At 44.2% G+C, this 25,556-nt stretch overlaps 1 protein-coding gene across 3 annotated transcripts in view; it reads left to right on the top strand.

Moving 5' to 3' along the window:
- The window catches only part of sdk1a (sidekick cell adhesion molecule 1a), an 892,584-nt gene that overhangs the window by 847,598 nt on the left and 19,430 nt on the right, over positions 1-25,556 (top strand). For all 3 annotated transcript variants that reach the window (XM_070901293.1, XM_070901295.1, XM_070901292.1), the window contains 5 exons: positions 3,635-3,821; positions 15,467-15,604; positions 15,944-16,105; positions 23,156-23,281; positions 24,342-24,506. In XM_070901293.1, the coding sequence (XP_070757394.1) occupies positions 3,635-3,821; positions 15,467-15,604; positions 15,944-16,105; positions 23,156-23,281; positions 24,342-24,506 (778 nt within the window). The remainder of the gene's footprint in view (positions 1-3,634; positions 3,822-15,466; positions 15,605-15,943; positions 16,106-23,155; positions 23,282-24,341; positions 24,507-25,556) is intronic.

Genomic DNA, 25,556 nt, shown 5'->3' with positions numbered 1-25,556 from the left:
GACTTGGACCAGCCAAGATCCTCTGCTGTCCCTAGTAAAAAACTGTGTACTGCATAGGAGCTGGGCCAGCATCCCCGTTGAAATGCAAGAGCTAATCAAGCCGTTCCAGCGGCGAAAGGACGAGCTGTCCATTCAGGCAGACTGCCTGTTGTGGGGTAACCGCGTAGTGCTACCAATAAAGGGCAGGGAGACGTTCATCTCGGATCTCCATTGCACACACCTGGGTATAGTAATGATGAAAGTGATAGCCAGATCCCACGTGTGGTGGCCCGGTATCGACTCTTGACTTAGTGTCCTGTGTACGGCAATGCAGCATATGTGCCCAGTTGAGCAACGCGCCCAGAGAGGCACCACTTTGTGGTCCTGGCCCTCCAGATCATGGTCAAGGATCCATGTCGACTATGCAGGCCCGTTCTCGGTAAAATGTTCCTGATGGTGGTGGATGCTTTTTCAAAATGGATTGAATGTGAAATAATGTCGGGAAGCACCGCCACCGCCACCATTGAAAGCCTGAGGGCCATGTTTGCCACCCACGGCCTGCCTGACATACTGGTCAGTGACAACGGGCCATGTTTCACCAGTGCCGAATTTAAAGAATTCGTGACCTGCAATGGGATCAAACATGTCACCTCGGCCCCGTTTAAACCAACCTCCAATGGGCAGGCAGAGCGGGCAGTACAAACCATCAAACAGAGCCTTAAAAGAGTCACAGAAGGCTCACTCCAAACCCGCCTGTCCCGAGTACTGCTCAGCTACCGCACGAGACCCCACTCGGTCACAGGGGTGCCCCCGGCTGAGCTACTCATGAAGAAGACACTTAAAACCAGACTCTCGCTGGTTCACCCCAACCTGCATGATCAGGTAGAGAGCAGGCGGCAGCAATAAAATGTAAACAATGGTCGCGCCACTGTGTCACGGGAAATTGATCTGAATGACCCTGTGTATGTGCTAAACTATAGACATGGTCCCAAGTGGATCGCGGGCACGGTGATAGCTAAAGAAGGGAATAGGGTGTTTGTAGTCAAACTAGACAATGGACAAATTTGCAGAAAGCACCTGGACCAAACGAGGCTGTGGTTCACAGACTGCCCTGATCAACCCACAGCAGACACCACCATTTTCGAGCCCACAACACACACCCAAAGGATCAACGACACCACGCCGGACCAGGAAATCGAACCCATCACGACCAACAGCCCAGCAAGGCCAGGCTCACCTAGCAGCCCTGCAGGGTCAACAACACACCAGCCCAGCGAGGGCACAACCAACACATCAGATCAGACATTTGTACCGAGGCGGTCCACCAGGGAAAGAAAGGCTCCCGACCGCCTCGCCTTGTAAATAGTTTTCACTTTGACTTTGATGGGGGAGTGATGTTGTGTATCTGTAAAGCATAGGGAGCTCATCCCCAGGGAGCTCATCCCCTGAAGTCCCAAGGGATCCCACTGTATATAAGCTGGCCGCTAAGGCCTGTTCCTCACTCTGGAGTGTCTTATTGAAGACTGAGGTCACTGTTACTTTAACCTCCCTGTGTGCAGCCTCATCTGTGTTCGGAAGACAATACCAGAGACCCATTTTTTCATGTCTTGTGAATTGCCACCGGATTCGCCGACCCTATTTTTGCATAGCATTTGGACAGTGACATTGAGCAGAAATGTAAATAGGAGAGAGTGGTACCATCAGGCCAGATTGGCATTACTCTCATGAAATTGGAACTGCAGAAAAAAACCTTCAAAGATACAAGTACATCTTGTTTTTTAACAATGGGTGTGATTATTATACCAGGTACAGTGTCGAAAATCAGGAGTTCCGGAATCCGTACTGTTCCGGAATCCGGACACCGGGATGATCCGTGGCGGTGTTGTCCGGAATCCGGAAAAAGGACCAGCCGCCAGCAACCTCCTTCCCCTCCCCCGCTTCACCACTGCCCCCCCCCACCCCCACCTCGCGCCACCTCTCCCCTGTCTCGGGCCGTCGCCGACCTCGCCCCCGCCTCGGACCTCTGCCTCAGGCCGACCTCGCCCCCGCCTCAGACCTTTGTCTCGGGCTGACTCCTCCCCAGCTGCCCAAGCCCTCCCTCCCCTACCAATCTACCTTGGCACAGGCATTTCCAGACTCGGGACGCAAGACGTTCCGTAGTACGGAAATACCCGAACCTGGGCTTGGGCATTTCCGGATTCGGGATGTCAGAAAGATGTTCCGAAGTCCAGAAATACATAGAATCCGGAACAGCCTCGATCCCGAGGCTTCTGTATTTTTGACGCTGTACCTGTAGTTATCTGCTTTACTTCGTGTCAGAATACTTAGTGGCATTGTAAAGATTGTTTGTATTCATCTCTCCAAGCTCCTGATAACCTTTCTGATGATATGAGAAGAGGTGGTCCTTGAAATAATGTCCAAAATAAAATTGTGTCTAGGCATGGGCATTGTTTAATAAGAGTTCTTATGCAATGAGTCAGAATGAAGTGAATACTGCTAAATATTTTAACAGTTCGTGTATTTCATGTTTATGAAATGTCATTGAAATGGATGGCAAGAACCAGGGCCCAAGGCTACCTTTGTTGCAACATTCATCAGGCATGTCCAATCCTTTATCTGCAGAGGCGCATGCCATGGATTCTTGAGGACCATATATAAAGTTTAAATCTTTGATTCCCATTAATTTGCACAGATTTCAAATTACTGATGATAACAGATCTTGGTGTTTAGGTTAGGATTTACCAATCAATGAGGGACCATCAGTAAGAATATTCCTCTCCAAACCTGCAGGCCCACAAAATTCAAACAGAATAAACCAACAAGGAAGAAATATAAGTGTAAATAGGAATGAATTAGCTGGACTTTAAGGGTAAGATTGCAGACAGTTTCAGAGCCATACATTGGACCATAGTGTTGTTATTGTAAAATTATCCCATACTCAACAGATCAAATCACCTTAGTGTTAACTGAGCAAGAGAGAGAGGCCATGTCATTCGAGGGACTGACCAGGAAACCTTCACAATCCCTATAAGGAAAATGGTTGTTTCCCAGTGTTTAATTTGGTTAAGGAAGTTAATACCTGAGCCACACAGACCAGGAAGGTCCTAGGTTCAATCTAGGATCTGCACCGAGGTAGCAGATCCGAGGTAGGGTGGGTTTGGTGACACTACAATAGTCCTCAGCACCCTGCGTCAGAGGAGGTTAAAAACACCCAAGGTTCCTTCTCTGCATCGCTGTGTTGGAAATGTGGACGTGTGCAGATGTTGGGTGAGGACCAGATTGGGATTGTCCGATGAGCCTTCATGACTGAACAGCCTGCTGTCACTCGATGTCTAAACTCACGGGTGAAGAATGGGCACTTGGGCAAGATGCTGAGAACAGCTGGCACCTGTGAAGCTGTCCTGTTGAAGAAAATCAAGCAGGAAAGAAAACTGGCTCAAGAAAGAGGGAAAAAATGAAAGAATGTTATGGGAGTTACCTGAGACCCTTTTGTTATATGTGATTTAGGAAGTATACTTGGGTCATGCAAGTCTTGAGTTTATATTTTATAACTCAGTTAGATATAACATTGAATCTCTCTCTTCATCCCATCTTGATTCCAAATCTTGCCATTGTTAATTTGATGTTGTAGAAAATGTGAATATTTCACCTACAGATTCATTACTGGGAGCAACAGAAGCAGAATGAAACACAGAAGGTGAAGATCCTTTTCCTCCCGGAGAACACCATCCGACTAAAAAACCTGACCAGCTATACCATGTACATGGTCAGTGTATCAGCATTCAATGCTGCTGGCGATGGGCCAAGGAGTGACCCTGTTGAGGGAAGGACACACCAGGCCGGTGAGAGAGGGTTTTACTGTTCATACATTATTCAGAGCCTTTGTCATAATTATATACAGTAATCAGTGTTATGCAAGTATAATTATTACTGAAGTCTCTCGGTATCCTGGCAGTCATGTTTCAATTATATTATGGAAACACTGCAAATGGAAGAGGTCTTTGTGCCCCTAGTATTAAATTAAACAATAGATTGCACAGCAGTTCAATAAAGTCAAATAACTGTCCTTACAATTGTTTGAAAGTCACAATTTGCAATGTCATTTTTTGGCTGCTGAACCTTTGCCAATACTTGGGGAAAGTCTATAAGAATGTGACTGGTAAACCACATCACTAGGCCTGTCAGGTTGGCCTGGGCTGTCTGTAACTAGAAAAAATAGTGACTGCTGGCACTAGAACCAGTGTTTATTTGTTACCCCCAGCGCTACTGGCTGCAGAGGTGCCAGCAAAAGCTACCTCTTTAGATGCACCTTGTCACATCAGAAGATAGTGGGAGCATCTCATTTACCTGAGAATTCTGCCATCGAGATTGGTTCTGCTGTTAGTAGTAGCTCTGTAGGGTAAATGCACCATCAAATATAGCAGCAGTCACTTGACCAGTTCATCATTTGTCAACTGCATTGTTCAGCAGAAATATTTCACTGCAACACAGAGCCTGTTGTCTTGGAAAAGAAGGAAGTATCACGGTGTATCTCCCCCATGCAGCCACTTTCAGCAATAACCATGCCTTCCTTCAGCATCACATTGAAGCATCCTTGTAAAAATAGTAGTGAGTTTGCTTCCTCCTGGTGTGTATTCCCAGCACAGAAAAGATGTACGTTTGTGGAAATTTGTGCACACAGTACATTTACATGGAGATCATGAGTAAAATATATAGGGGTTCTGAAGATTTTTTTTGAAAGGAATTAAGACAAAGCCTCAGATCTGTACACAGATTATTTATATTCTTCTGTTAGTGATGCTAGTACTGTTGTAGTGCCAGGGTATCCTGGCTCGTAATCCACCCATATCTGATTCCGTCTTGATTTCTCTTATCCGAGGACAGAAGCCATGCCATACCATCTTTGAAAATGTGGACTTCATCCAGTCTCCCTGTGTTATTTTACAACCAAATCACTCCAATGTTTGTTTCTGGGTCATTATATGACAGGGTCACTCCAGACTAGTCTCAGGACCACTATATGATGGGGTCACTCCAAACTAGTCTCAGGGCCACTATATGACGGGGTCACTCCAGATTAGTCTCCGGGCCACTATATGACGGGGTCACTCCAGATTAGTCTCAAGGTCATTATATGATGGGGTCACTCCAGACTAGTCTCAGGGTCTTTATATGATGGGGTTACTCCAGACTAGTCTCAGGGTCACTATATGATGGGGTCACTCCAGATTAGTCTCGGTCATTATATGACTGAGTCACTCCAGACTTTGGGATCATTATATCAGAGTCACTGCTGAGTTGGTCTCAGGATTATTATATTCTTTTTCCTCAGGGTTGTTGTAACATAACAGCTCCAGGTTTTTCATCTTTTAGCACAACAATCATAAATTTGTTCCGAAGCAATTCACTATAAATTAATTTGCAAGTTTAGAATCCAATTCTATAGGAGACGTGTACCTGACAATTAGAAAGATGAACCGTTGCTGGCTTCATTTCTACACTTGGGGTTTACACACATTTTTGCTGTTGTCTGCAAAGAACAAGGCAGGCTCTATCTTTCTATTTTTCTCAATATACTTCTAAAATAGTTGCTGAGTCAAATCTTTGTAAACCAGTTAGTTTTTGCTACACTTGCAGCTTTTCCCACATGGAGGTTGGATCCAAAGCTGAGTGCTTCTGACTCTCCAGTACATAATTACATTAACTAGCATATTTACTGTTGTAAATTCAGTAAATGCTGGAAATACTCAGCAGGTCAGGCAGCATCTGTGGAGAGAGAAACAGAGTTAACGTTTCATGTCGCCCTTTCGTCAGAACTCCTAGGGCTGGATTTTCAGTCTTTTGCTGCCCCTCTTAGTGCCCCAGAGGGGCAGCAATAGTGACGGTAAGCACTTCCGGGTGGATGGCCAGCTTCCAGCACAAATAAAAATCTTTTTTTTTTGTAATCCCACTGTGCTGGGGGAGGGGTTTCTGTGCTGGGATACTCTGAGTGCTCTTTGCTAATAGACTGCACTGCTGCAAGAATAATGTGCAATCTGATGTTGCGATTTGCTGCATCCTTTGCATAGATAGAAACATAGAAAGTAGGTGCAGGAGTAGGCCATCGGGCCCTTCGAGCCTGCACCACCATTCAATAAGATCATGGCTGATCATTCCTTCAGTACCCCGTTCCTGCTTTCTCTCCATACCCCTTGATCCCTTTAGCCGCAAGGGCCATATCTAACTCCCTATTGAATATATTCAATGAACTGGCATCAACAACTCTCTGCAGTAGGGAATTCCGTAGGTTAACAACTCTCTGAGTGAAGAAGTTCCTCCTCATCTCAGTTCTAAATGGCTTGCCCCTTATCCTAAGACTATGTCCCCTGTTCTGGACTTCCCCAACATCGGGAACATTCTTCCTGCATCTAACCTGTCCTGTCCCGTCAGAATTTTATATGTTTCTATGAAATCCCCTCTCATCCTTCTAAACTCCAGTGAATACAAGCCCAGTCGATCCAGTCTCTCCTCATATATGTCAGTCCTGCCATCCCTGGAATCAGTCTGGTGAACCTTCGCTGCACTCCCTCAATAGCAAGAATGTCCTTCCTTAGATTAGGAGACCAAAACTGAACGCAATATTCCAGGTGGGGCCTCACCAAGGCCCTGTACAACTGCAACTGCTCCTATACTTGCTATGAAGGCCTACTTACCATTTGCCTTCTTCACCGCCTGCTGTACCTGCAAGCCAACCTTCAATGACTGATATACCATGACACCCAGATCTCGCTGTACCTCCCCTTTTCCTAATCTGCCGCCATTCAGATAATATTCTGCCTTCGTGTTTTTGCCCCCAAAGTGGATGACCTCACATTTATCCACATTATACTGCATCTGCCCTGTATTTGCCCACTCGCCTAACCTGTCCAAATCACCCTGCAGCCTCTTAGCGTCCTCCTCACAGCTCACGCCGCCACCCAGTTTAATGTCATCTGCAAACTTGGAGATATTACACTCAATTCCATCATCCAAATCATTAATATATATTGTAAAGAGCTGGGGTCCCAACACTGAGCCCTGCGGCACTCCACTAGTCACTACCTGCCATTCTGAAAAGGACCCGTTAATCCCGACTCTCTGCTTCCTGTCTGCCAAACAATTCTCTATCCACGTCAGTACATTACCCCCAATACCATGTGCTTTGATTTTGCACACCAATCTCTTGTGTGGGACCTTGTCAAAAGCCTTTTGAAAGTCCAAATACACCACATCCACTGGTTCTCGCCTGTCCACTCTACTAGTTACATCCTCAAAAAATTCCAGAAGATTTGTCAAGCATGATTTCCTCTTCATAAATCCATGCTGACTTGGACCAATCCTATCACTGCTTTCCAAATGTGCTGCTATTTCATCCCTAATGATTGATTCCAACATTTTCCCCACTACTGGTGTCAGGCTAACTGGTCTATAATTACCCGTTTTCTCTCTCCCTCCTTTTTAAAAAAGTGGTGTTACATTAGCAACCCTCCAGTCCATAGGAACTGATCCAGAGTCGATCGACTGTTGGAAAATTATCACCAATGCATCCACTATTTCTAGGGCCACTTCCTTAAGTACTCTGGGATGCAGACTATCAGGCCCCGGGGATTTATCGGCCTTCAATCCCATCAATTTCCTTAACACAATTTCCTGCCTAATAAGGATATCCTTCAGTTCCTCCTTCTCACTAGATCTTTGGACCCCTAGTACATCGGGAAGGTTATTTGTGTCTTCCTTTGTGAAGACAGAACCAAAGTACTTGTTCAATTGGTCTGCCGTTTCTTTGTTCCCCATTATAAATTCACCCGAATCCAACTGCAAGGGACCAATGTTTTCTTCACTAATCTTTTTCTCTTCACATATCTATAGAAGCTTTTGCAGTCATTTTTTATGTTTCCAGCAAATTTCCTCTCGTACTCTATTTTCCCCCTCTTAATTAAACCCTTTGTTCTCCTCTGCTGTATTCTAAATTTATGCCAGTCCTCCGGCTTGCTACTTTTTCTGGCCAATTTATATGGCTCTTCCTTGGATTTAACACTATCCTTAATTTCCCTTGTTAGCTGCAGTTGAGCCACCTTCCCCTTTTTATTTTTACTCCAGACAGGAATGTACAATTGTTGAAGTTTGTCCATATGATCTTTAAAGGTTTGCCATTGCCTATCCACCATCAACCCTTTTAAGTATCATTTGCCAGTCTAATCTAGCCAATTTGCACCTCATACCATCAAAGTTACCTTTCCTTAAGTTCAGGACCCTAGTTTCTGAATTAACTTTGTCACTCTCCATCTTAATAAAGAATTCTACCATATTATGGTCACTCCTCCCAAGAGGCCTTGCACAACAAGATTGCTAATTAGTCCCTTCTCATTACACATTACCCAGTCTAGGATGGGCAGCTCTCTGGTTGGTTCCTCGACATATTGGTCTAGAAAACCATCCCTAATACACTCCAGGAAATCCTCCTCCACCGCATTGCTACCAGTTAGGTTAGCCCAATCAATACGTAGATTAAAGTCGCCCATGATTACTGCTGTACCTTTATTGCACACATCCCTTATTTCTTGTTTGATGCTGTCCCCAACCTCGCTACTACTATTTGGTGGCCTGTACACAATTCCCATTAGCGTTTTCTGCTCTTTGATATTCCGTAGCTCCATCCATACCGATTCCACATCATCCAAGCTAATGTCCTTCCTTACAATTGCATTAATTTCCTCTTTAACCAGCAACGCCACCCCGCCTCCTTTTCCTTTCTGTCTATCCTTCCTAACTGCTGAATACCCTTGGATGTTGAGTTCCCAGCCTTGGTCACCCTGGAGCCATGTCTCCGTGATGCCAATCACATCATACCCGTTAACTGCTATCTGCGCAGTTAGTTTGTCCACCTTATTCCGAATACTCCTCGCATTGAGGCACAGAGCCTTCAGGCTTGTCTTTTCAACACAATTTGACCCTTTAGAATTCTGCTGTAAAGTGGCCCTTTTTGTTTTTTGCCTTGGGTTTCTCTGCCCTCCACTTTTATTATTCTCCTTTCTATCTTTTGCTTCTGTCTCCATTTTATTCCCCTCTGTCTCCCTGCATAGGTTCCAATCCCACTGCCATATTAGTTTAACTCCTCCCAAACAGCACTAGCAAACACTCCCCCTAGGACATTGATTCCGGTTCTGCCCAGGTGAAGACTGTCCGGTTTGTACTGGTCCCACCTCCCCCAGAACCGGTTCCAATGTCCCAGGAATTTGAATCCCTCCCTTCTGCACCACTCCTCAAGCTACGTATTCATCTGAGCTATCCTGCGTTTCCTACTCTGACTAGCACGTGGCACTGGTAGCAATCCTGAGATTACCACTTTTGAGGTCTTACTTTTTAATTTAACTCCTAGCTCCCTAAATTCGTCTCGTAGGACCCGTTTTTTTACCGATATCGTTGGTACCTATATGCACCACGACAACTGTCTGTTCACCCTCCCTTTTCAGAATGTCCTGCACCCGCTCCAAGACATCCTTAACCCTTGCACCAGGGAGGCAACATACCATTCTTGAGTCTCGGTTGCGGCCACAGAAACGCCTATCTATTCCCCTTACAATCGAATCCCCTATCACTATTGATCTCCCACTCTTTTTTTCTGCCCTCCTGTGTAGCAGAGCCAGCCACAGTGCCATGAACCTGGCTGCTGCTGCTCTCCCCTGATGAGTCATCCCCCTCAACAATACCCAAAGCGGTGTATCTGTTTTGCAGGGGGATGACTGCAGGGGACCCCTGCACTACCTTCCTTGCACTGCTCTTCTTGTTGGTCTTCCATTCCCTATCTGGCTGTGGACCCTTTACCTGCGGTAAGACCAACTCACTAAATGTGCTATTCACATCCTTCTCAGCATCATGCATGCTCCAGAGTGAATCCACCCACAGCTCCAGTTCCGCAACGCGCTTCGTCAGGAACTGGTGGCAGACACACTTTCCCGCACACGTCGCGTCCCTGACTTCCCACATGGTACAGGAGGAGCATAACACGTGTCCGAGCTCTCCTGCCATGACTTAACCCCTAGATTAACTTAATTGGCAACAACAATGCTAAAGGTTACTTACTGAAATAGAAAAGAAAAAGAAAAGCTACTTACCAATCACCAGCCAATCACTTACCCCCTTGGCTGTGACGTCACCTTTCGATTTCTTTCTACTTTTTTTTGCCTTCTGTCCCCGCTGCTCGAACTGCCTTTATCGGCCTCGCCCGGACTCCCCGCTGCTCGAACTGCTGCTCCTCCTCCGACGTTGGGCCTTTATAGGCCGCGTCCGGACTCCCCGCTGCTCGAACTATAATCAAACAATATGCTAATATGTTCAAGCCATAATCTATAAATATAAAGATATCAAACGCACATGTGCAGACATATGGATTGGTGCCCTGTGTTTGCCCAGAAGGCACAGGAGGCATTGAATCCAGTGGCAGTTCACAAGATCAAAAAAAATGTAGCCACCCTATGTAATTAGAATCATGCAGGTCGGAACATATGAATTGCTGGATGACAAAAGACTGTGGTTCATCTAGTTCAACTTATCATCATCATCATAGGCAGTCCCTTGAAATCAAGGCAGACTTGCTTCCACTCTGAAAGTGAGTTCTCAGGTAGCTGTACAGTCCAATGCGGGAATTACAGTTTCTGTCACAGGTGGGACAGGCAGTGGTTGAAGGAAAGGGTAGGTGGGGAGGCTGGTTTGCTGGACATACCTTCCGCTGTCTGCACTTGGTTTCTGCATTCTCTCGGCGACGAGACACGAGATGCTTCGCGCCCTCCTGGATGCTGTTCCTCCACTTTGGGCAGTCTTGGGCCAGGGAATTCCATGGTGCCGGTGGGAATGTTGCACTTTATCAAGGAGGCTTTGAGGGTGTACTTGAAGTGTTTCCTCTGCCCACCTGGGGCAGTAATGATACCTGCCCTCCTATATGGCTCAGAGACGTGGACTATATACAGCAGCACCTCAAAGCGCTGGAGAAGTACCACCAGCGCTGCCTCTTCAAGATCCTGGGAGGATAGACGCATCAACGTCCAGTGTTCTCGCTCAGGCCAACATCGAAGCACTGACCATACGTGAACAGTTCCGTTGGGCAGGCCACGTCGTCCACATGCCCAACACAAGACTCCCTAAGCAAGTGCTCTACTCAGAACTCCTTCACCTTCTACTATCATGGTAGTGACATGATGCAATGGTAATGGAGTTGTTGACTAATCATAGTAATTATGATTGCTATAGGTCTGGCCTTTTATATTGAAGAATGCTTCGTCGACACTCTCTCAATGTAAAACTGTCTTGTGACTTACACCTGGATGAGAGAAGAATCGCTGAAAAGAAAAAAGAAAATAACATTTCTGGTACTCTTGTAAATTTACACGGTTGAGGAGCCAGGTTCAGATTTATTTTTCCTCATTGTGAATGGAATCATTGTTATTTATGTTCACAAATGTTTCCATTTCTTTCTCTTATTGTTGCATCCCTTTTCTGTAGTTTTCTCATCAAAATACATGAGCCCATATTGTGTGAGTTCAGATTTCAAGGCTGCATTTATCCTATTTTTCAGTTAGTTAATTGTCAATATTGAATCAGTTCCATGAATTCAATTTTAGTCAAGCACTATACTTAAGATGATGTAAAAATAGACCATTGATAGCTGAATTGCCATGATATCTGAACGTTTTTATCTAACAGTCAAATTATCATGAAAATTGGGAAGAAATAAGCCTTTATTGTGGGACTAACAATTGAGAATGAAAAAACTGTTTAGAATTGACATTCTGTTAAAAGGATCTTATGTGTGTTTGGGGCTTTTTTGTTTTTTTTGCTGAAAATTGTTTAACAAAATTAGAAATGTTCATTAAAAACATAAGAATAGAATGAATGAAGCCAATTGGTCTATAAAGCCTACTCCTTTCAACAGACAATGTACAATTTGCATAATAAGGAACTCTATTTAATTCCAGAGGGACTAGCCACAGTTTAAACCTTTAGCACGAAAGTTCCATCTGACTCCCAAGAGTAAGTGAGTGAAAACTCCAGTATGTTGATCTAACAACATAATCATTCAACCCGCAGTACCAACAGACCTGGACCAATTGTGTTGTGTAGAAATTAAGATCTTCTAGTTTGCTTGGTTATTATTTTTATTTTACTTCTTCACTGAAAAGCAACTCACTCAGGTGAAGGAATGTAAAACAGAAATAAAACAACATACTGCACTATTTTCTGTTTTTATAAAGAAAATAAATTCACATACGAGGGTTAACAACCCACAGGAAAGTGAAACATCAGATCTGAACAGTTCACCATCCTCGCTACAAAGGATGAAGAAAAAGACATCGTTCACATCAATGCAAAAATGTTACACATCACACTGTTGTTTTATCTTAAATTCACAATTGTTCCTTTAGCTGCCCACCATTTCACCCATTTATGATCATGTGATATTCTTGATACTGGCTGGAGATATAACAAACTTTTGCATTGAAATATGTCCTGTGGTATTGCACAGTTCAACCACTTGCTGGTGATACAAGTAAATGCAGTCAGATACTGTAATATAATGCAGCATTTACTGTTGGCTGGGAGGGTTTTCTTTCGCTCAATGAGCAGGAAGAAAGGGGAATCGTTCCAAGTTATTGATCTTGGTTCATAATCCTTTTTAATACCTGTTTCAATTTAGTTTTTATTAGGCAGCAATAACAGAGTGTTTCATCTCGCTACTAGGGAAATTACATTCTTCTTTATTTGATTTTCATGTAAAATAAGGATTTGCTGTCATGGAAGGGGGTATCACCCAGGTACACTGTCGCCTAAGAACTTTTTCAGAAGACAGACTTCCCTCGATCCACTTGATCCCACCGTGCCCCCATCCACCAATCAATGTTGTTAAAATTATTGTGGAGAACGGTACAATGTGAAGAAAGTCATGTACTAACTGAGAGCAACATGATAAGTCATGAAGCTGCTCTAGTCCTGGTTCCTTAGCTGCTCCATTGCCATCTGACATTAGAACCAGCAGAATGGCTAAATCAAAATCTTTAAGCAGATGGTACTGACTATGTCTTTGGCACAATCATCAAGATTACTCAATGCAGTCACCTCTGGGCTAATTTCGATCAGCAAGAACTAATGCTAACAGGAGGTACCCGTTTCAACCAACTAACCTTCTTGCCCACGCACCTCTCACAAGTGCAGTCTTTTATCAGCGATTTCCTGAAGAATTCTTAAGTACTATGGGGGAGAAATTGGCCTGGTTTGCACCTCCCGTTAGCACCTGCCGGGGCACTAATGGGTTCCTGACTGGGCATTGAATGACGCCTGCAAACTTCCTTGGCAGTTTTGCGCTGGCACTAAGACTTACCGCCTCGGTCCGTAGTGCCCCGATGATTGTGACGTCGTCCGGTGCGCAACACCCCATTACCGCACCAGATCAGAAATATGCTCTCACCCCCTGTCTGAGCGCCTGCCGTCAACAACGGTAGGAAGAGGAGGCGATATGCAGTCGGATGGCCGTTGGAGGAGTGGTATTTAAATGCATCAACATCCGGTTCATTTGTAGTCAGCAAAGCATGCTGCCACAACACTAAAGCAAAATACTGCAGATGCTGGAATCTGAAATAAAAACAGAAAATTCTGGAAATCTCAGCGGGTCAGGTAGCATCTGTGGCGAGAGAAACAGAGTTAACATTTTAGGTCGATGACCCTTTGTCAGAACTGGCAATAGTTCGAAATGTAACAGATTCTTAAGGAAGTGCTGGGGCCTTGAAAGGTGGCTCTGCCACCCCCTGCAACCAGACCTCCAGCCTCAGACAGGGCGACCACGGCTCGCTCAGTTGCAGTCAAGGTCACCGTCGCCCTCAATTTCTACACCAGTGGATCCTTCCAGTGTGCAACCGGAGACATATCTAACATATCGCCGATCGACGTACATTGTTTCATCCGTAAGGTCACAGATGCTCTCCACAGAAGGAGAAGGGACTACATTTTCTTCCCCATCGCCAGAGAGAAGCAGCACTAGCGTGCATGTGACTTTGCCAGGATAGTGGGCTTCCCCATGGTGCAGACAGTATCAGGAGCTGGAAAGTGAGAAAGGCTTCTGGTGTGAGGGGGAAGTGGGATGAGATCAGGAGAGAGGATAAAGATACCGTTGACCCCAAGGGGGTCGACATCGCCGAAGACCACAGCACCCACCACCTGGTGCCCAATGAGTTGCAGCACTCGCTCCTCAAGGTCTGTAAGCTGCTCGAACTGTGTATCACCCCCGCCTGTTCTCGGCTGCTACCTCCTATTGTGGGCCATCTTGGCCTGAAAGAGAAACAAACGTGTGTGAGTGAGAATGCAGCTATGTGTTTGGGAAATGTGCGTTGCATAGTTGAATAGCTGTCATTGTAGGCAAGGTGTGAGATATGGATGTGAGTTTTAGTGGGTGAGTGATGGGGGTGTGCTGGTTTGTGCAGTGTGTACAGACTGAGGTTCAGATGCTGGTATATAGGACGTGTTGGAGCATGTACGCACCCTGACCACTCAAGTGAGGTTGTTGGATTTCTTGCAACACTGTGTCAGGCTCCTTATGACCACACTGCTGGCTGAGATCTTCTGGGCCACTTCCCTCCGCATTGCCCTGAAGACCTGGGGCAGTGTCCTCCTTACAGTGGCCGAGAACAGTATTGCCCTCCTTCGTTCCACTCCCGTGACCAATGCCTGGTCGGTGAAACAGCGAGCTCTCTCCCTGGGAATGGGATCAACCATGAGAATTACTGGATTCAGTTGCTGCAGGTCACAGCCACCAATGTTGATGAGGATCTGCACAATGATGGAACCTCCCTTTTAAGAGCCGGAAGGAGCCAGTGTGAAGGATCATTCCAGATTGCATTGCACCTGAAATTCATTATCACTCTGCTGATAGCGCCTACTAACGTCATTCGCGCTTGATTAAGCACTCCAGTTCTTTCCTAAAGCGCTAACAGCCAATTTAGTGGAAGCTCAGGATCATTAGCGCCTGGCACTGAGTTTTCAACATTTCAAAAATTAGAGCCCCAGAAGTTGCGATACCGAATTTCCAGCCCAGTGTCCCTGCCTTAGCCAATCCGTCATAACAGACTGCACTAGGGATCCGAGTTTATCGAGCCTGTAGCAGCTTTTCATTTACAGGCGAAGTATGGAAAATCCTCAGCACGGAGCAAAATGCCTGATCCTTCTGGAGGAAAAAATCCATTCCGGCTGCTGTACATACGCAGGGGAGAAATTGACCCAAACTTATAATACGTCTACAGTTCCTTCAAGATTACCAGTTTCCCTCCTTTTACTGTATAAAGGGTACTTTTCCTGTATTGATCAAATTCTTAATGATATGGAGACACTGAATTCAAATTCAGATTGAGCTGTGACTGGATATAATTGCAAGTACTGCATTTAAATATTTATGTATGTGTCTTTTTGTTTTTTGCTGATACAACAGCTCCAAGTGCTCCCAGTTATATCACATTTACAGAAGTTACCACCACCACATTGAAAGTGTTCTGGGGAGAGCCAGCCATGCCCAATGGAGTTCTCGAGGGATACAGATTGGTCTATGAGCCATTGGAATCAGTACAAGGTACAGTAAGTACACAGAAAGTTGGGCAGAGCTCAGAGAATAGCATGTTTCTCTGCTGTGTGGGAATCTACCTGATAATTTTTTACAAAAGAAATTGAGGGTGATCTTGACTTTGTGCATTGGTGTAAAGCGGCCAGTAACGAATCGGCAGCCTATTTTACATCTCTCCTCATTTTTATTTCCATTGATCCTATCGCACAGAGTCTAAATTACCCCCAGTGGGTTTCTAATCCATCTTAAGGGGGCAGCAGACTCAAATTACACTGTTGACATTTTTCTTTGGTTCTGTATAGAGCGTTGATGTTGGTACAGTTTCTTTATTTTTTTCTATCTGTTTAGGTGTGAGTAAAGTGGTGACGGTCGATCTTCGGGGCAACAATCAACGCTGGCTGAAGGTTCGGGATTTGTTTAAGGGGGTCCCTTACTGCTTTCATGTTCAAGCCAAAACCTACACCTTTGGCCCTGAGATAAAGGCTAATGTTACGCCTGGACCAGAAGAAGGTAAGGGTCCCAGTTGTGTTTGTCTGCATGGGGAAGTTGCTGTCTTGCTGGATTAACTCACAGACCCTGATATTTATGGCGAGGTGGGTGGGTGTGGGGGGGAATCCTGTCGACATTAACTTTATAATGTTCTTCCATTTCTCGCCTGTTAGCCGGTCAGATTGAAAAAATATTGATTCAATTTGATTACATGCTAATCTTTTTTTTAGGTTAATTATACAAGTTTCCTGGACTGTTCTTTTCAGTTTCAGTTTAATAATAAGGTATATATAACTAAGCTTTGAGAGGTTTTCACTGATCTATAAAGGTTATTTATAAATTCATTTGAACTCAACCTGCCCCCAAATAATTTTTGGGGGGTGTTTTTGCTTTCTAAAACTTTTATTTCCTTTCCCCCCCACTGTCTTTGTATTACCTTCAACTTAATGCAACCCCTGCCTTGAAATTAAAGTGAATAAAATGAAAGTAAGATTACTTTGAGGTGGTGCATTGGTCGATTATTATCTGTACCCCAGGTACTGCACGAGCTAAGCCAGCAATATGGATAATAATACAAAGCACACAGCATGCCACCGCTGCCAGAATCAAAGCTGTCATTGGTTACTTAAATTACTTGAGACACCCCACTACCCTGATGTCCGGGAGGGCGGTATGCAAAGGTCAGACACTTCTCCGAAGAGAGAGAAAAGAGCAGAGTTAGCTTCCCCCAGCCAGTTCTTGGAAGCCAGTAATGGAGTGACATTGACAAAAGCCTGAGAGGAGGTTGCCTCCTTGCCAAGACATGTCCGTGCAATGAAAGAATGAATTAGTGGGATTGAGGAAGACAGAGAGAAATCATGCTTTTTTTTTTAAGATCTGTGTTTCCAACAGTGTTGAAGGATGCACTTTCATTTTCTGGATTGTGAAATTGGACACTTTGCAAAACATAGTAAAACATCGATAGTCCACATAATAAAGTTCACTAATACATGGTAGATCAGTAACATCACACAATAATTCACTAGTCCAGTCCCATGTGATCCTACTTCCAACAATACATTTAACAGAGCAGCCCTGAACATGGATTCACAGGGGAATCTGATGAACAATATTTGTGCTTGACTAATACTTTTCCTCAGAGATATCTGCTACCATGGTAAATAGGATTGTTGCCATGACAATTTCTGATTCAATCAATAACCACTCATTACTTTGTGCGCTTAGACTTCTCCCACCTGCACAAAGCAGTTCAGAGGGTTTGACGGTGTGGGATTTAGGTGTGCATAGAAATGGAAACCCCTTTAAGTAACGTTAGTCTCATTGAAATGGTCACCATTTTTGAATTTAAAAAAATTAACCCAATATGTTAAATACAAGTGATCAAATAAAGAGCCCTCCAATTAACAGCAGTCTTCATGCAATTGGAAATTGTTATTCATAAATTACATCCTGGATTCAATAATATAGTGTCTAATTTGTAGTCACTTATTTCATTAACTTAAAAAAAATCACAAAATTTTAACCAGACTTCATAAATGTCTTTTGTTTGATTAGGGCCTGGATTGTCCTCCGTGGCCAGTTCATCACTGAAATAATGCCAGAAGTTCACTTCCATCCACCAGGATTACACTACCAAGAACCAGCCCAATGTTCCTTGGTGCACCTTCACTTAATATTCATGGAGGCTATTCGTGCCCTCATAGGGAGCATACTTCTTGGAGAGCGGGGGTGGACATCTGGTGCTGGTGAAGCATTAAGCTGGCTGCAATACTTTTAAGTGGACAGGCCAGCCATTAACTGAGTGCTAGCATTTGTAGTGCTGTATTGGGAGGGAAGGAAGGATGTCAGAAGCTGCTGCATTAGGGCACAGAGAGCCCCCCCCCCCCCCAAATGCTTGGACTGTTCTCCAAAATAAGGCAAAGGAGGAAGGCATTCTCTACCCTGAGGGCAGCAGGAGGTTAGGATTGAAGAGGCACAATAGGAAGAAACAGTCATAGGCACACAGAAAAGTTGGGTGCAATTTTAACCCTGCCCAGCCGGTGGTCAGGGTGTGGGTGGTCAAAATGGGAGGTAGGCGCTACCCAGTTAGTTCCCACCGCGTTTCCTGCTTTTTCGAGTTTTCGGGGATGTCATGGCCACCCATTGTAGGAAAGTGGGGGCCTCATTAATAAGGAAATAATGGAGTCTGATGAGATCATTCGTACCCCAATGCCATTTTAACTGGGGATCGTGGCTGTGAGGTCCAGTGATGAAGCAGCCTGCAATAGATGGTGGAAGACAGGATCCAGGGCCAACAAGGCCCGTGTAAACAATTTTTTTTTTAAACAGGCATCCTTGAGGGCCAGGAAGAACAGGAGTGTTCCTCCCAACCCCAGGGCTTCTCTCTACCTTCACCAACCTCAATGCTTATCAGATTCTAAACCTCCACCCCCAAGGCCTTGTGCCAGAGCCATTCCCTCCGGTCCCTGCTGAAATCCCCGCACCAGCCCACCAGCTTCCACATCATCTCTACTGGCTTCGGGAGAGAGTCACCATGGGGACATTTAAATGAAGTCCAGGTGTTAAAGTTGCCTGGGCCTCACATTGGCACATCATGGGTACCTCCCTCCCTCCCCCATTTGCCACGCTTCAGCCCTAGGTTCAAATCGAGACTGTTGTCCCTTTGGTCAACCGTGGGACATGGGTAAAATTAATTGGGACAAACTGGGGAAATGTTTGCAAAAAACATTACCTAAATGTTGTCAAAATGAGAACCTTGGTAATTATAGAGAGAGCAACAGGTCCGGAAGTGATTAAGTAGATATTGTAAGCAAAGGGGAGCCATGATGGGGCAATGGGGAAGAAGCTTTTCTGGGTGAAACTCTTGCTTATACGTTGCCTGTGCAGATATCTGACACCAGGGCAACCTCTTCCTGTAGCAGGATCTTTGTTGCCTGCTCACTTTGCTGACTTCCTTCTCCTTCCACTTCCTGCACCAAAGAATCAACGTGGAGTCCTTTGCAAAGTGCAAAACTGTGCCACACGCAGAAAACAACAATAATGCGTGAGATAAAAGCAGAAAATGCTGGGAATACTCAGTAGGTCAGGCAGCATCTGTGGAGAAATAGTTAACGTTTCAGGTCGATGACCTTTCATCAGAATTGGAAGAACATAAGAACATTCATAGCGAGGGGATTTGAGTACAGGGGCAGGGAGGTGTTACTATAGTTGTACAGGGCCTTGGTAAGGCCACACCTGGAGTATTGTGTACAGTTTTGGTCTCCTAACCTGAGGAAGGACATTCTTGCTATCGAGGGAGTGCAGCGATGGTTCACCAGACTGATTCCCGGGATGGCGGGACTGACCTATCAAGAAAGACTGGATCAACTGGGCTTGTATTCACTGGAGTTCAGAAGAATGAGAGGGGACCTCATAGAAACGTTTAAAATTCTGACGGGGTTAGACAGGTTAGATGCAGGAAGAATGTTCCCAATTTTAGGGAAGTCCAGAACCAGGGGACACAGTCTAAGGATAAGGGGTAAGCCATTTAGGACCGAGATGAGGAGAAACTTCTTCACCCAGAGAATGGTGAACCTGTGGAATTCTCTACCACAGAAAGTTGTTGAGGCCAATTCACTAAATATATTCAAAAAGGAGTTAGATGTAGTCCTTACTACTAGGGGAATCAAGGGGTATGGCGAGAAAGCAGGAATGGGGTACTGAAGTTGCATGTTCAGCCATGAACTCATTGAATGGCGGTGCAGGCTAGAAGGGCCGAATGGCCTACTCCTGCACCTATTTTCTATGTTTCTAACATAAGAAATAGGAGCAGATTAGGCCACCTGGCCCCGCGAGTCTCCTCCGCCATTTAATAAGATCATGGCTGATCTGATCCTGGGCTCAGCTCCACTATATTGCCCGCTTCCCATAACCCTTCACTCTCTTATCGCTCAAAAATCTGTCTATCTCCACCTTAAATATATTCAATGACCCAGCTTCCACAGCTCTCTGGGACAGAGAATTCCACAGATTTACGATTCTCCAACAGAAGAAATTCCTCCTCATCTCAGTTCTAAATGGGCGACCCCTTAGTTTGAAACTATGCCCCCTAGTTCTGGATTCTTATACGAGGGGAAACATCCTCTCTGCATCTACCTTGTTGAGCCCCCTCAGTATCTTACATGTTTCAATAAGATCACCTCTCATTCTTCTAAACTCCAATGAGTATAGACCCAACCTTTCTTCATAAGTCAACCCCTTCGTCTCAGGAATAAACTGACAGCATTTTGTAAATTCTCTCCATTTAAATAATGATTTGCTTTTTTATTTTTCCTGCCAAAGTGGATAACCTCACACTTTCCCACATTGCACTCCATCTGCAAATGTTTGCCCGCTCACTTAGCCTGTCTATAATCTCTTTACAGATTGTTTGTGTCCTCCTCACAACTTGCTTTCCCACCCATTTTTGTTTCATCAGTAAACTTGGCTACATTACACTCTGTCCCTTCATCCAAGTCATTAATATAGATTGTAAATAGTTGAGGTCTGAGCACCGATCCTTCTGGCACCCCACTAGTTAGCGTTTGCCAACCAGAAAATGACGCATTTATCCCGAGTCTCTGTTTTCTGTTAGTTAGCCAATCCGCTATCCATGCTTTTATCTTGTGCAGTAGCATTTTATGTGGCATTTTATCGAATGCCTTCTGGAAATCCAAATACACCACATCCACTGGTTCCCCCTTATCCACCCTACTTGTTACATCCACAAAGAACTCCAGCAAATTTGTCAAACATGATTTCCCTTTCATAAAACCATGTTGACTCTGCTTGACTGTATTTTGTTTTTCCAAATGTCCTGCTATTGCTTCCTGAATAATGGACTCCAGCATTTTCCCAATGACAGATGTTAGGCTAACTGGTCTACAGTTTCCTGCTTTCTGTTTGTCTCTCCTTTTTTAAATAGTGGCGATACATTTGCGTTTTTCCAATCTGCTGGGACCTGTCCAGAATCCAGCGAGGTTTGATAGATTATAACCAATGCATCCACTATCTCTGCAGCCACTTCCTTTAAGACCCTAGGATGCAAACTATCAGGTCCAGGGGACTTGTCCACCTTTAGTCCCATTATTTTACCGAGTACTTTTTCTTTAGTGACAGTGATTGTTTTAAGTTCCTCCCTCCCTATTTGCCCCATGATTATCCATTATTGGGATGTTTTTAGTGTCTTCTACCGTGAAGACTGATACAAAATATTTGTTCAATGTCTCTGCCATTTCCCTGCTCCCCATTATTAATTCATCCTCTCAGGGACCAACGTTTGCTTTAGCTACTTGCTTTCTTTTTATATACAAGTAGAAGCTCTTACTATCTGTTTTTATATTTCTTGCTAGTTTACTCTCATAACCTATCTTTCCTCTTTATTATCTTTGTAGTCGTCCTTTGCTGGTTTTTTAAAAATTCACAATCCTCTGGCCTCCCACTAATCTTAACCACTTTATATGCCATTGTTTTCAATTTGATATCATCCTTTAGTTCCTTAGATAGTCACGGATGGTTCTCTCTTCTCTTAAAGTCTTTCCTTCTCACTGGAATATATTTCTGTTGAGATTATGAAATATCTACTTAAATGTCTGCCACTGCTTATCAACCATCTTGCATTTTAATCTATTTTCCCAGTTCAATTTAGCCAACTCTGCCTTCATACCTTTGTAATCGCCATTATTTAGAATCAGGACACTGGTTTGAGATCTGACTTTCTCACCCTCCAACTGAATTTGAAATTCAACCATGCTATGATCACTCTTTCCTAGAGGATCCTGTTATATATGTATACTTGTATTTACTCTGTACAGCCACCAGAGGGCTCATCCCTTGGAGTCCCAAGGGATCTCATAATCCCTTGGGAGCACAGGTATTTAAGAAGGCTTCACAGGCTGGAGGGGCACTCTGGTGACCTGTCATAAAAGACTACGGTCACACTTTACTTCGAGCTCACAGTGTTCAGTCCGACTCTTTTTCCATGCACAACAGATCCTTTACTATGAGATCATTTATTAATCCTGTCTCATCTAAGTACCAGATCTAAGATAGCCTGCTCCCTGGTTGGTTCCATAATGTATTGTTCAAGGAAACCATCCCGGATACACTCTCTGAACTCTTCCTCAAGGCTACCATGGCCAATTTGATTTGTCCAATCAATATGAAGGTTAAAATCACCCATGATTATTGCCGTACCTTTCTTACAAGCCTCCATTATTTCTTGATTTATACTCTGTCCAACAATGTAGCTACTGTTAAGGGCCTATAGACTATGCCCACCAGTGACTTCTTCCCCTTATTATTTCTTTTCTCCACCCAAACTGATTCTATATCTTGATCTTCTGAGTCAATATCATTTCTCACGACTGCACTGATCTCATCTTTTATTACCCCACCTCCTTTTCCTTTCTGTCTATCCTTCCGAATTGTCAAGGAGCCCTGAATATTCAGTTCCCAGCCTTAGTCTTGCAACCATGTCTGTGTAATGGAAAAAGTTAGAGATGTAATAGATTTTAAGAAAGTGCAAGGCAGAGAAAGGGAGGAAAGAACAAAAGGGAAAATCTGTGATAGGATGGAAGGCAGCAGTGAATAAATGTTTTTATTTCAGATTTCCAGCCTCCGTAGTATTTTGCTTTTGTAATAATGCATGAGACGCTGGCTGAGCTGTGCTGCAATGCTCCCTCTGGCCACCCTATTCTCATCAGGAACAGGGGGTTATAATGTAAAGATTGTGGCAGTTGCCTGAAAACCAGTTACAGAATAGTACTAACAGTCAAAGATAAGGCTGCATTGTGCATCATCTGACCCTCCTGCCCAAAGGAGGTGATGTTACAATAGTGTCATCTCTGATTAGTGTGAGGCAGGGGGTTGCAGAGCATTGTGTGTGTTGGGGGCACATTTTCTTCCTGTCACTCGATAATCTTGTAATCTATAATTGTTATTGAGTACTGGAATTTCTAAAAACACAATCAGCAATGGAATGTGTTTATTCCTATTTCACAAGAGTACTGCCTTTGTTCTTTTTATAGTGAAAGTTCTTGACATTTTGCACAGGTGCCCCAGGTCCCCCTCTAAACCCCTCGATTAGTGAAACAGCATCTGCGCTCACCGTTCATTGGGCACAGGGTGTGCTTGGAGCTGGACCAATAGAAGGCTACGTAATCGAGGCACGACCCTCAGGTAAGCACGGCTGATCTTCAAGTGGAATTCTCTGACCTGCCCACACTCGGAGCCTCAAGAAATTAGTAAACTGCTGAATACTTTTAAAAAATAATTTAAGTAAAATATATTAAAGGAGAACATCCCTTTAGAGAATTCCTTTGAGGATGTTGCTTTCTTTTTTTAAATTCTTCTGTTAGAAAGAATCATAATGTAGAGCACCGCCCTACCCATGCAATACCAGTTTCAGGTCAGGTAGATGTCGAGTCCATACTCTGTCCTTTTAGTCCTTCCTAACAGTTAAGATATTTAAGGAAATAAAACTTTTGAAAATCATTCTCTGACAGGGTAGCTCTCCTTTAATACATTTTTCTTAAATTATAAAAAAAAAGAACATTTATGTGGCGCCTTTAGAAAACCATCCCAAAGCACTCACAGGGGCATAATTTTTGTAAATGGATTCCGAGCCAAAGGAGATATTAGGAGAGGGGAGCAAAAGCTTGGTTAAAGAGGTGGGTTTTGAAGGAGAAGAGGGAGGTATTGTGGCCGAGGTATTTGGAGAGGGAATTCTGAGCATGGAGCCCAAGCAGCTAACGGAACAGTTGCCAATGCTGGGGTGAAGAGACGAGGGGTATGCAAGAGGCCAGAGTCTTGACAGGACAGAAGCGGTGGAGAGGTTGAGTTGGGTGTCATCAGCATAAATGTGGAAGCTGATCCCAGAACTGTGGATGTTGTCACCAAGGGGCAGCATGTAGCTGAGGAAAAGGAAGGGGGCCAAAGATAGATCCTTGGAGGACTCCGGAGGTAATGGTGCAGGGTGGAAAGAGAAGCCGTTGCTGGAGATGCTGTGGCTATGATCAGATAGTTAAGAGTGAAACCAAGCAAAGGCAGTCCCCTCTTCCTTCCCAAATCATTAATGATAAGATTGTGTCAAAATGAAGCTAAAATAAGGAACAAAAATATGTTAAACATCATTACTAATGCTATCAAGCCGAACTGAAATCCTTCAGGGTTTTTTTTGCTCCATGGTATCTGCTTTTTAATGTTCGGCTGCCTTAACTTGATTGGTTTGTCTTTTTAGATGAAGGATTGTGGGATACATTTGTGAAGGATATCCCTGGTGATGCAACATCGCACGTGGTTAGCCGGGATCAGCTTAAGCAAGGAGTGAGCTATGAATTTCGGATCATCGCAGTCAATCAATTTGGATATGGGGAACCAAGCACGCCATCCACCGTGAGATCAGGTAATGAACTTGTTGTTTTACTGGCTGCTTAGCCCAGCTAATTGCTCACAGTGGGAGAAGGGATTGATGGAGTGTGACTTCTGGATGCTCTTGTTCACTTCCTATTGGCAGGTTACAGAACGTTGGCAGAAGCCTGACTGATGGCAAGCTGTCTCTTCTTCATCTTAGTAAGGGAAAATTAATAATGCTGAGGATCAATGTCGGAAGAAAAAATAGAACCGTGCTCATCTTTGATTTGATTTATAGCTTTTTTCCAGCCTTTATTTTATCTTTTAAATGATTCCACTAATATCAACTTTGTGTGTGTATGTATTAAATATGTGCTTTGATTTCTATTGCCAGCAATTTTCTGCTGTGCTGTGAGACAACAGAACATTAATGAAAACTATTGATATTAATTCAAGGTCACCGTTACCAGCTGCAGAATGTGACCCATTTAGTAACGGTGTATTCTTATTTTATTAAATAAGGAATGTCTTAATTTTTTTGGACTTTGATTATTTATACTTCTCCAACAATTTTTACTAGCCAGCAGTTAATTGAAGGCACTGCAAAGTGCAGATGGAATAAATGTAGAGGGGGAGGAGTATCTGGACAGCTTGCTCTAGATCTCAGTCACACTTCGTAGAGAGGTGCAGGGTCAGAATGGGGCTGATGTGTCCGATAGCGTACAGAGTAAGGGAAACCAGGTAAGAGAGAACGCGGATCAGCAGAAACTGAACCTGTCCAACAGATACAATGTGCTTGCTACCTGCGAGGATAAAGATGAAGACTGTCAGAAGGACAGCCAGAATGTTGACCATGGCACCTTGGAGCAGGAGGCTGTTTAAAGGGAGGAGGAGGTGGAACAGAATGTGGTAGTTGTAGGGGATTCATTATTTAGGAGGACAGATAGCATCCTTTGTAAGCAGGATCAAGAGACCCACATGGTATGTTGCCTACCTGGTACCAGGATAAGGGACATCTCAAACCGGCTTGAAAGAATATTGGAGAGGGAGGGGAAGGATTCAGTTGTTGTGAACCATGCCGGGACCAACAACATAGGAAAGA

This window comes from Pristiophorus japonicus, chromosome 15 (assembly GCF_044704955.1).
Source record: "Pristiophorus japonicus isolate sPriJap1 chromosome 15, sPriJap1.hap1, whole genome shotgun sequence".
In the NCBI taxonomy this organism is placed as follows: domain Eukaryota; kingdom Metazoa; phylum Chordata; class Chondrichthyes; family Pristiophoridae; genus Pristiophorus; species Pristiophorus japonicus.
The sequence above is the reverse complement of the archived record's forward strand: the minus strand, read 5'-3'. Positions and strand labels throughout refer to the sequence as shown.